The sequence below is a fragment of the Schistocerca gregaria genome, chromosome 1, assembly GCF_023897955.1.
Source record: "Schistocerca gregaria isolate iqSchGreg1 chromosome 1, iqSchGreg1.2, whole genome shotgun sequence".
Lineage (NCBI taxonomy): Eukaryota > Metazoa > Arthropoda > Insecta > Orthoptera > Acrididae > Schistocerca > Schistocerca gregaria.
Genome location: NC_064920.1, coordinates 285,625,696 through 285,638,713, shown reverse-complemented (window position 1 = coordinate 285,638,713; position 13,018 = coordinate 285,625,696). Strand labels below are relative to the sequence as shown.

Below are 13,018 nucleotides of genomic sequence, written 5' to 3'. Positions count from 1 at the left end.
TTGTAATGCTTTTCGCGGATAATGCATGTGACTATACCAAAGTAGCAACGTCAGAACATTTTGCAGAACGACTTGCAGAGAACTGATGAATGATGTAGGCTCTTGCAGTTGACCCTGAAAGTAAATAAATGTACAATGTTGCGCATACATAAAAAAGAAATACACTACTGTACAGCTACACTATTGATGACAAGCAGCTGGAGACAGCATCTGTCGCAAAATATCCAGGCGTAACTATCCAGAGCGACCTTAAGTGGAATGACGATATGAAAAAGATAGTTGGAAAAGCAGACACCAGACTCAGATTCATCGAAAGAATCTTAAGGAAATATAACTCATCCACGAATGAAGAGGCTTGTAGGACGCTTGTTTGCCCAATTCGTATTATTCTTCTAAGTTGGATCCCTATCAGATAGGACTGATAGAGGAGATAGAGAAGATCCAACGAAGAGCGGCGTGTTTGTCACTGGATTGTTTCGCTGGAGACAGAGCGTTAAGGAGATGATAAACAAATTCCACTAGCAGACGTTACAAGAGAGGCGTTGTGCAACACGGGGAGATTTACTACTGACATATCGGACATCACTTTTCAGGAGGAGTCGGACAACATATTACATACCCCCACATACGGCTCACGTATTGACCACGAGAAGAAAATTTGAGAAAGTAGAGCCAATGTAGAGGCTTACTTACAGTAATTCTTTCACGCACTATTCGCGAGTGGAACCGGGTTTGAGGGATCAGATAGTGCTACCGAAAGTATCCTTCGCCACACGCCATTAGATGGCTTGCGGAGTATGATGTAGATGTAGATGTAGATGTACATGAAGACCACCCCGGTAAAGTTCTTGATCTGGTCTATCAACCGTAATCGTGCCGTCAACTTTTCCCTCTACCACTGTTTCTTTTTACTTTCTGACAATGTGACCAACACCTTTTAACCGTTTTTGGTGAAAGTCTTGATCTGATCCCGAACTGCCTCGGAATCGATTCATTAGTTCGATGTGCTGTCGATGGCATTCAAAAATTTTTCTACAGCGCCACATTTCCAGAACATCACCCTAGCGATGATCTACTGTCTTCATCGTCCAAGTTTCTGTTGCGCAGGTTGTGAGAGGGACGAGGGTGAGATGTATCTTGGCAATGAAGGAGATGTCCTTCCTGCTGCGACTAAATTTTGCTGCAGCATTTCTCGCAATCATAATGCGCCTACAGATCTCAGGTTCGGAATCTCCAGTCACAGTGGTAATATATCTTAAATACTCGAAGTGACTGACGATCTGTAACCAGCAACATTTGTGATGTGGCCCTGTTATAACTAGGGCTGACAACAATTATATCTTTGGTCTTTCTATCGTTGATTGCTCTCCTTCGTTTAGCCAGACATCGCACAATGGTTTCCAGTTGCTGCTCGTCTGTACCAGTTATCAGTGTCTCATATGCAGACACGAGGTCGTTAATGTTTCTTCCACCAATAATGATGCCGTCATACCAGTCTCACATAACACCTCCTTTGATGTGCTTACTATGTGCAATGATCAATAATGGAGAGAGAATATGTCTGATGAGGTGTTACTGATTTTTACTGTCGTTTGGATGAGTGCAATCCATTATGTTAACTCCTACTAATTTTCATAACTTTACACTCCGTTATACGGAACGCTATAATTTCGTTGTTTCACTCATTACCCGCATTGCACTGCTCCCCCTCCATCAACTTTAGAGGAAGAGCCACTGGACTCCCACTAGGACACACAGGCATCTTATCCCTGACTGATCAGCCAGCCTTAGATCAGATGCGATTTCTCTAAAACGCTTAAACATTAGCAGGGATGATTAGTTTGAGAATAACACGGCTCATTTACTCGCTATCTTACTGCAAGCCGTGTTGTTCACCCTCAATACTCGTGTGTATAAATGCACCACCGATAGGAAGTTAAAACCTAATATTTCCTCCTTCCTTCTTTACAGTGAGTCACTGGGCGACGAGAAGTCAGGAGACTGCACTGGGTCACGAACCAGTCAATGGCAGCCGAAACGTATGCAGTGCGCCTGCTTCCGTATGGTCTTGGTCGAAAACGGTCGAACGCCCTTCATCCAGGCTGATGGTGATCGTACACTCGATCGCCACGTATCGGTCTGCAGAGGTGGTGGCGCAATCTTCGTTCAACTAATAGTCTTCCTGTGCAACGGATTACTATGTTGGAAATATGTCCGTTATGTTTATAGGATTTCCCCTAAACACTGTTGAGTACAGAAACCTTAATTTTCGTGCAATCTTCGAAAAGCTATGACCTATGCGTTTTGCACATTTAGAGACGGTTAAATAGCGACGCGTTTCGTGTTTACGTGCTACATTTTCACTACAATCCTCTTTCTGACTGCTGCTCATATAATGTGTCTACACTGACGCCATACGCGACATCTAACTCTAATATTTCCGCATCTTACACGACATATGTTTAAATTGGACAACGCTTAACGCGATCTTTCGCCATTTAACGTACTTTAACAGAACGGGTGCAAAGAAATACGACGGATTAACGACGTGTTATGAGGAAATCTAAAGTAACCACTAGAAACATGACGGAGGAAACTTCTTCAGCTACCGAGCGACGTGTCACAGTGGTAGGACACCCTGGACCGCCATTCGGGAGGCTGGTGGTTCACATCGCCGTCCAGTCATCCAGGCGTCCATGGGCTGGATAAAAATATTTAAACGCCAAAAACACAACACATAATCACACCTAGTACGGTGATGGATAACCGTTGCCCCTTCTGTCATCTGGGAACGGATGGGTACGGGTCGTACGTGGTTTTCAGCGGTATCTTACACTATTCCTGCAAAGTGCTTGTGAGTCCAGATAACGTGACGGAAGTTCAAATGTTCAAATGGCTCTGAGCACTATGGGACTTAACATCTGAGGTCATCAGTCCAATAGAACTTAGAACTTCTTAAACCTAACCTAAGGACATCTCACACATCCATACCCGAGGCAGGATTCGAACCTGTGACCATGGCGGTCGCGCCTAGAACCGCTCGTCCACCGTGGCCGGCTGATGACGGCGGTGAATAGCGATCACGCATCCTTCTTTCCAAGACAGGCCACAAAGATTCAACAATGCTGCTGAACGTGGTGGCCAGGGAAAATGCGACAATTGATTCTTGTGACCATAAAACCACTCATAGATAATGCGGACTGTGTGAACGTGGGTCCTGTTGTCTTGCAACATTTCATCACCATTGAGCAACGAACATTGTCCTTTGGGATGGACCTGACAAGCCAAAGTGGTCACATAATCTACATCTATATTTACATCCATACTCCGCAAGCCACCTGGCGGTGTGTGGTGGAGGATACCTTGAGCACCTCTATCGGTTCTCCCGTCTATTCCAGTCTCGTATTGATCGTGGAAAGAAGGATTGTCGGTATGCTTCTGTGTGGGCTCTAATCTCTCTGATTTTATTCTCCTGGACTCTTCGCGAGAAATGCGTAGGAGGGAGCAATATACTGCTTGACTCCTCTGTGGAGGTATGTTCTCGAAACTTCAACAAAAGCCCGTACCGAGGTACTGAGCGTCTCTCCTACAGAGCCTTCCACTGGAGTTTATCTATGATCTCCGTAACGCTTTCGCGATTACTCAATGATCCGATAAAGAAGCGCGCTGCTCTCCGTTGGCTCTTCTCCATCTCTTCTATCAACCCTATCTGGTACGGATCTCACACTGCTGAGCAGTATTCAAGCAGTGGGCGAACAAGCGTACTGTATCCTACTTCCTTTGTTTTCGGATTGCATTTCCTTAGGATTCTTGGAATGAATCTGTCTGACATGTGCTTTACCGACGATCAACTTTATATGGTCATTCCATTTTAAATCACTCCTAATGCATACTCAAAGATAATTTATGGAACTAACTGCTTCCAGTTGCTGACCTGCTATGTTGTAGCTAAATGATAAGTGATCTTTCTTTCTATGTTTTCGCAGCACATTATACTTGTTTACATTGAGATTCAATTGCCATTACCTGCACCATGCGTCAACTCACTGCAGATCCTCCTGCATTACAGTACAATTTTCCATTGTTACAACCTCTCGATATACCATAGCATCATCTGCAAAAAGGGTCAGTGAACTTCCGGTGTCATCCACAAAGTCATTTATGTATATTGTGAATAGCAACGGTCCTACGACACTCCACTGCGGCACACCTGAAATCACTCTTACTTCGGAAGACTTCTCTCCATTGAGAATGACATGCTGCGTTCTGTTATCTAGGAACTCTTCAATCCAATTACACAATAGGTCTGATAGTCCATATGCTCTTACTTTGTTCATTAAACGACTGTGGGGAACTGTATCGAACGCCATGCGGAAGTCAAACACGGCAACTACCTGGGAACCCGTGTCTATGGCCCTCTGAGTCTCGTGGACGAGTTGGGTTACACACGATCGTCTTTTTCGAAACCCATGCTGATTCCTACAGAGTAGATTTCTAGTCTCCAGAAAAGTCATTATACTCGAACATAATACGGGTTCCAAAATTCTACAACTGATCGACGTTGGAGATATAGGTCTATAATTCTGCACATCTGTTCGACGTCCCTTCTTGAAAACGGGGATGACCTGTGCCGTTTTCCAATCCTTTGGAACGCTACGCTCTTCTAGAGACCTTCGGTACACCGCTGCAAGAAGGGGGGCATGTTATTTCGCATACTCTGTGTAAAATCGAACTGGTATCCCATCAGGTCCAGCGGCCTTTCCTGTTTTGAGCGATTTTAATTGTTTCTCTATTCCTCTGTCGTCTATTTCGATATCTACCATTGTGTCATCTGTGCGACAAGAGAAGGAACTACAGTGCAGTCTTCCTCTGTGAAACAGCTTTGGAAAAAGACATTTAGTATTTCGGGCTTTAGTCTGTCATCCTCTGTTTCAGTACCATTTTGGTCACAGAGTGTCTGGACATTTTGTTTTGATCTACCTACCGCTTTGACATAAGACCAAAATTTCTTAGGATTTGTTGCCAAGTCAGTACATAGAACTTTACTTTCGATTTCATCGAACGCCTCTCGCATAGCCCTCCTCACACTGCATTTCGCTTCGCGTCATTTTTGTTTGTCTGGAAGGCTTTGGCTATGTTTATGTTCGCTGTGAAGTTCCCTTTGGTTCCGCAGCAGTTTTCTAACTCGGTTATTGTACTACGGTGGCTATTTTCCATCTCTTACGATCTTGCTTCGATCGACTCATCTAACGCATATTTTACGATGGTAGTAATGTGACTTTGTAAAGTAACCATGGGACTCATGGTATACGACGACGTGGCTGAGCAGGTTATAGCCCAACCTCCGTCATATTTCACTCCTTGGACGTAAACAGGGCTAGAAGTTGGGAACAATTTGTAACAGGACTCATCCGACCAAATCACGTTCTTCCACTGCTGAGTGGTAAAGGTGTTATTGCATCCTCCTCGCAATTTCTTGTTCCAGGAATTTCTATCACTGATGAATGTTTTGCGAATTCCAGCTCGTCCTCTAATTCCCTCCTTATGAAGCTCACTTCATGTGGTTTTGGCGCTGACAGGGTTCGTGAGAGCGGCATTCAGTTGTGCAGTGAACATTCCAGTGGTCGTCCTCTTATTTTTCGCCACAATTCTCTACAGCGGCCGTCTGTCGCGATCACTCAATACACACTTTCGTCCATTGTGACTTAGCGGATGACGGTTTTCTGTGTTTCCTGTTGCGATACAAGTTATCGATACGGTCCCACTAGAAACATCAACTTTGGCCACAGTAGTCACGGAAGTGCTCTCCATATCAGCACAAACAATTAGCCCACGTTCGATTGCGCTGAGGTGATGCAGTTTGGAATGCCATTGTGATGGTCTTGATAGATGTCTTCCTATTACATGTTACGAAACTCTGCATCTGTCGGCGGTGTCTGTTAGTCAACAGACAAGGTTGGCATATACGCTTTTGTGCTGCACAGCACCCTTTACGTTCACACTTCACTATCACATCGGAAACAGTGAACCTAGGGATATTTAGGTGTGTGGAAATCTCGCGTTCAAACGTAGGACACAAGTGATTCCCAATCACCTGACCACATTCGAAATCTGTGAGGTTCGTAGATCGCCCATTCTCCTCTCTCACGACGTATAATGACTGCTGAGGTCGCTGATATGGAGTACCTGACAGTAGGTGGCCGCTTAATGCATCTAATGTGAAAAACGTATATTTCCTCTGCCACCAAACCACCCAGAGAGGGACAAAATTCAGCATATCAGGAACGCCTTGAAACGTGCTGTTCAGAAGAGATCTCCACCCTCTCGTACTCTTACGCAATTATGGACAGCCCTATATGATTTATGGTGTCAATTTCACCCAGAAGGACTTCAGACCTTAGACGAGTTCATGCCACGTCGTTTCGTGGCACTTTCACGTGTTCGCATGGACCCTACACGATATTAGGCAGGTGTACCAGTTTCTTTGGCTCCCAATTGTATAAGAGATCCAGTGCACTAGCTGCCACTATAAGGCACACATCGAAATACACGGGTGGAGGAGCTCTTGGAACGGGAGGATATTTGGCGAATGGACTGGCCTACCCGTTCTCCTGACTTAATCCTCTGAGTACCAACTGTTTCTGCCTAAACCTACCATTTTCCGAATTTTTTTCTTTTGAAGTACCAGTGCCTTTTTTATGAAACCATCGATGTCATCTTGTAGTACAGTGAGGTACTTCCATGAATGTAGTGCACTGAAGCAGTCACTTACAGCATTTAAAGCAACAGTTGGTGTGAAAAGCGTGTTACGTGACGGTAGAAAATTGTGAAGGAATTTCTTAAAAAGTGATCTTATTGAGGAGATAATTAATTTAGAAAGTAAGTGTATCTAGAGTTATTGCAACATAAATTGGAGTCTGTACTGCGACTTCTTTAAAATTATTAAAATTGAGGGCCGTTTATGCTTGTTATTTGTACTTATAATTCGTTATAGTCATTATAAGATTTTGGATTTTTCGAAATGGGGAATTGCATTTGAGAAAAATGAGTAACTGCTTTCTAATATATCTCATGAAACGATGGGTAGTTGACAATTGTATGCCTCTGTGGTTTCTAATAGAAACTACAACTTTAAATAACTTATTGTCTATTTTACACCAATTTCTTTTGGTATTCCATTGCATGGTGGTGGTTAGTCTAACAATTTTATTATAAACTAAAGGTAAAATCAGTGGTAGGTTGCAGATTTGTGTATTGTTTATTGCGCATTTCGGTCTGGTAAGGCTTCACCAGATAACGCTAAAACTAATATCGGGGCCAAATGTCTCATTAAAATTAACGCCAATGGCTTTTAAACCACTTATTTAAAATAGTTATTTTTTGTCCATTTATTCTTGTATTCGTTGCTTAATTTGATGATAAAGGCCAATTTTGTGAAGAGTTGTAACATTAAATATTTTTCATGTGCTGTTGGGAATCGAAGTGTTAGATACCATCTAGTACGTGTGGGATGTGTTGGGGAGACGTATTACTCACACCGACGACCAAACGGCAGTTGTCAACCACGCTGGTGGGGGACAGAAACGGCCTATCACACGAACCACTTACCCACCTCGTGGCCAGAGTGGGAGTTGGGAGTAGGAAGCAGAGCATGTATTGTTGTCATTGGAGATCATACATACTACTAAGAACAACAACCTGCCTTTTATAATGATCAGGGCACCCGTATGACTCGAGATGACTTCAGTGTAATTGTCGTCTTTAAATAAAAGTGTCTTACCTGTTCTTCCCCTAGAATATCTCATTCAGTTGACTTCAATACTACAGCTGTTCCTTCCATGCGTGGTCTTAGTTTCATCGAGTTTCGTTACTTTGCACATTTGCGAAAATTACTTCTGTCCTTCAGTTTTGTACACCACTGTATTTACCAGCCGTGGAGTTACTCTTCCACTAAAACAACATAACCAGGTAAACTTTTTGCATATTTGAGCTACAGTCGTGTAAGTAATTTTTTTTTTTTGTCATTAGATCAGCCTTTTGACTGGTTTGATGCGGTCCGTCACGAATTCATCTCCTGTGCTTACCTCTTCATCTCAGAGTAGCACTTGCAACCTACGTCCTCAACTATTTGCTGGATGTATTCCAATCTCTGTCTTCCCTTACAGTTTCTGCCCTCCAAAGCTCCCTTCAGTACCATGGAAGTCATTTCCTCATCTTAACTGATGTCCTATCATCGTGCCCCTTGTCCTTATCAGTGTTTTCCACATATTGATTTCCTCTCGGATTCAGTACACAACGTCCTAATTCCTTACGTTATCAGTCCACCTAATTTTAAACAGTCCGTCTTTAGTATCATATCTCAGATGCTTTGATTCTCTTCTGTTCCGGTTTTCCCCACAGCCCATGTTTCACTACCATACAATGCTGTACTCCAGACATACATTCCCAGAAATATCGCCCTCAAATTATAACCGATATTTGATATTATAGACTTCTCTTGGCCAGAAATGCACGCTTAGCCATTACCGGTCTGTTTTAGATGTTCTCCTTGATCCGTCCGTCATGGGCTATTTTACTGCCTAGGTAGCAGAATTCCTTAACTTCATCGACATTGTGACGATAAATCCTGATGTTAAGTTTCTCGCTGTTCTCATTTCTTCCACTTCTCACTACCTTGGTCTCTCTTCTATTTACTCTCAATACATACAGTGTACTCATTAGACTGTTCATTCCGTTCAGCAGATCGTGTAATTCCTCTTCACTTCCACACAGGGTAGCAATGTCTTCAGCGAATCGTATCGCATATATCCTTTCACCTTGAATTTTAATTCCACTCCTGACTCTTCCTTTTATTTCCGTCATTGCTTCCTCGATGTACAGATTGAACAGCAATGGCGAAAGGGTACATCCTTGTCTTACACCCTTTTTAATACGACCACTTCGTTCTTGGTCGTCCGCTCTTAGTGTTCCCTCTTCATAGTTGTACACATTGTAGGTTGCTCCTACTTTTCTCAGAATTTCGAACATCTTGCACCATTTTATGTTGTCGAACGCTTTTTCCAGGGCGACAAATTCTGTGAACGTCTCTTCATTTTTTTTTAGTCTTGCTTCCATTATCAACGGCAACGTGAAAATTGCCTCTCTCATGCCTTTACTTTTCCTACAGCCAAAATGATCGTCATCCAGCGCATCTACATTTTTTCCATTCTTCTGTATATTATTCTTGTAAGCAACTTGGATGCATGAGCTGTTAAGCTGATTGTCCTTTAATTTTCGCACTTGCCATCCCTTCCGTCTTCGAAATTGTGGATGATGCTTTTCCGAAAGTCAGGTGTTGTGTTGTCAGACTCATACATTCTACACACCAACGTCAATAATCATTTTCTTGCCACTTCCCCCAATGATATTGGAAATTCTGAAGGAATGTTATCTATCCCTTCTGCCTTATATGACCTTATTTCCTTTACACTCATTTTAAGTTCTGATTCTAATACTGGATTTCTGTCTCTTCTAAATGAACTCCAGTTTCTTCTATCACATCAGACAAATCTTCCCTCTCATAGAGGCTTTCAGTTCCTTCTTTCCACCTATCCGCTCTCTCCTGTGCATTTAACTGTGGAATTCCCGTTGTAGTCTTAATGTTACCAACCTTGCTTTTAATGTCAAGAAAGATTGTTTTTACCTGTATGCTGAGGCTGTTCTTCTGACAATCATTTCTTTTTCGATGTCTTCACATTCTTCCTGAAGCCATTTCGTCTTAGCTTCCTTGAACTTTCCTAATTATTTCATTCGTCAGCGACTTGTATGTCTGTATTCCCGAGTTTCGAGGAACATTTTTGTACTTACTTCGTTCATTGATCAGCTGAAGTACTTCTTCTGTTACCCATGGCTTCTTTGCAGTTACCTTCTTTGTACCTATGTTTTCCTTCCCAACCTCTGTGATGGACCTTTTTAGGGATGTTCATTCCTCTTCAACTGTATTGCCTACTGAGCTATTCCTTGTTGCTATATCTATAGCCTTAGCGAACTTCAAGTGTATCTCGTCATTCCTATGTGAACGGCTATGTGAACTCCCGAACTGCACTTCATTGTGCACTGGTTCTTCCTGACTAAAGTCTTAAACTTCAGCCTAGTCTTCATCACTACTATATTGTGATCTGAGTTTATATCTCCTTCTGGGATCGCTTTACAATTCAGTATCTCTGTCTGACCATGACGTAATCTAACTCAACTCTTCCCGTATATCCCGGCCTTTTTCAAGTATACCTCCTGGTCTTGTAATTCTTGAGCAGGATATTCACTATTTCTAGCTGAAACTTGCTGTTCAAACTTTTTCCCTTTTTATTCGGCTACTATCTTGTTTTCAGCCACAAGCCTTTGTGAAGTACAACAACGCTATGTATCATTAGAGCTTTTTAAGTGAAGTCTTCGTCAAGATGTTCTGAACTTAGTATTTCTGTAAACCGGGGCTATGCAATGTAGAATTACAACCTATGCTGTTCATCTTTGACCACCAGTCTACCACTACATTCCGTAGCATGTTTTCAGATGATGCTCGGTCCCCGTGTAACTACTGTATTGATGCCCTTTCTGTGGCTCAGTCGTTTTATTGATGGAAGACGTTTTTGCTATTGGTCTGTCATACATTTTGTGACTTTGTACTTATCTACATTCTGGGACACCCAGTCCAATAGATGTTGACGATAAAACTGCAATAAACGTTGTTGTACTTGATAGTGCGTTAAGGCTGAAATTATAATAGTAATGGAAAATTAAGAAATTTTTACATTCAAATATAGGAAATAACATTCAAAGGAAATTAATCTTTCGAAATTGACACTTTAGCTATCACGAAAACAGGTGGACTGAAATTCATCTGGCATTAAATGAAATTTTGGGGTGATACATACACTATGTGATCAAAAGTATACGGACACCCCCAAAAAAAAGATGCATTGTGCTGCCACCTATTGACAGGTACTCCATATCAGCGACCTCAGTAGTCATTAGACATTGTCAGACAGCAGAATGAGGCACTACGACAACAATTAAAGAGGGTCGTAATGTGCAACAGGCAGACATCTATCCTGACCATCACACAGGAATTCCAAACAGCATCAGTATCCGCTGCAAATACTATGGCAGGTAGCCGGGAGATGAGAAAACCTGAATTTCATGTTCGGGGGGCTCCTCTTAAGCCACACATCATGTCGGTAAACGCCGAACGACGCCTCGCTTGGCGTAACGAGAGTAGACATTGGGGATTTAACAGTGGAAAAACGTTGTGTGGAATGATGAATCACGGTACAGAATCTGATAACAGTAACATTCGGAGGTGGTGGTGTTATGGTGTGGTCGTGGTTTTTGTGAAGGGGGCTTGCACCACTTCTTGTTTTGCTTGTCGCTATCACAGCACAGGCCTACATTGCTGCTTTAAGCACCTTCTTGCTTCCCTTTCTTGAAGAGCAATTGGAGGATGTCGATTGCATTTTTCAACACGATCGAGCTGTTCATAATGCTCGGTCTGTGGCGGAGTGGTTACACGACAATGACATCCCTGTAATAGACCGGCGTGGACACAGTACTGGCCTGATTCCAATGGAACACTTTTGGGATGTTCTGGAATACCGACGTCCTGCCAGACCTCACCGACCGACATTGATACCTCTTGTCAGTGCCGCCCTCCGTGAAGAACTGGCTGTCATTCCCCAAGATAACTTCCACCAGCACTTGACTGAACGTCTGCCTGCGGAAGCGGAATCTGTCTTCCGAGCTAACCATGGGCGATCACCATGCAGAATGGCAGTATTACCGATGGAGGGCGGCACGAATTTGTAAGTCATTTTCAGCTAGGTGTCCAGATACTTTTGATCATTTTGCAAGTCATTAGGAAGATGAGGTGTAGGCTAGGTGGCGATGATCTGGGCTCGGAGAGGGGAGGGGGGGGGGGGGGAGAGGTGTACGTGTGGTGCGTTTCGCACCGTGGGCTGTGCTCACACTTGACGTCGAGGTTGAAGGCGTTGCTCTCGGTGTCGCCCTCGCTGTTACTGGCGACGCAGGTGTAGAGGCCGGAGCTGTTCCGCGTCACGGCCTGCAGCACGAGCGTCTGGTTGCTCAGCAGCGTGCCTGCGCTCACGTTGTTGTGCAGTTGGCGACCCTGCGGGCACAGTGCCAAGAAGCGCAGCTAAAAGCGACTTGTACGCGTCGCACTCGCATCAAAAGGGTGAGGCGATAGATTCTACATTAGAACAGATAGCCACTATTCATGCTTCCTAGACTGAGGAGCTACCAGGAAGGAGCGTGCTCTATGCGATAAGGTCAAAGAGAAAGAAAAGCCCACTAACTTGAACACGCTATGTGTTTTCTACGTAGAACGTACTGAGACGGTTCAGCTGTTTTGAATTTATTTTCTCACACGATATGGTATCTTTCGTAATATCAATAGCCAAATAATTTCCCGTATGTGAGGTAGACTGAAGTTACATCATAGCAAACACTTTCGTGACATAAAAAATGCTTCACTCTTATCAGCAACATGTGTGTGCATGTCGAGAACGTCTCATTTAAAATTCCGTGTTGGGTAGCAGGCAGAATAAAATTATCGATGACGCATAAAGTTTCTAAACTATTTTACGTCGTACATTCTTAAATCCGATAACCCTCTGTTTTCTCCACAAATTCTGAAAAATTTCAATTTCCGAAAATCCCTTTTCTTTCGTTTATACATTTCCTCCCCAGCTTTGCACAGTATATTTTCGTTACACACTGCCTTTTGAAATATTTTTCACTGGACAAAACTAATGAATCAGAATGATCTGAATCTTTTCCTAAGGACTTGGTACCTGACAGTTGATTTGTTTTTTAACACTAATTATTTGTGCAATTTTTTTTTCGTTTGTCTTCTGACTGGATTGATGCGGCTCCTGTGACCACCGATTCGTCTCACAGTGGCACTTCCAACATACTCCCTCAGTTATTTGCTTGATGTATTCCAGTCTCTCTCTTCCTCTACAGTTTT

At 43.1% G+C, this 13,018-nt stretch overlaps 1 protein-coding gene across 1 annotated transcript in view; it reads right to left on the bottom strand.

The window, feature by feature from the left end:
* LOC126342753 (neural cell adhesion molecule 1-like) overlaps positions 1–13,018 on the bottom strand; it is a 207,019-nt gene that overhangs the window by 129,001 nt on the left and 65,000 nt on the right. Inside the window, exon 6 of the mRNA XM_050001886.1 lies at positions 11,998–12,157. Coding sequence (XP_049857843.1) covers positions 11,998–12,157 — 160 coding nt within the window. The remainder of the gene's footprint in view (positions 1–11,997; positions 12,158–13,018) is intronic.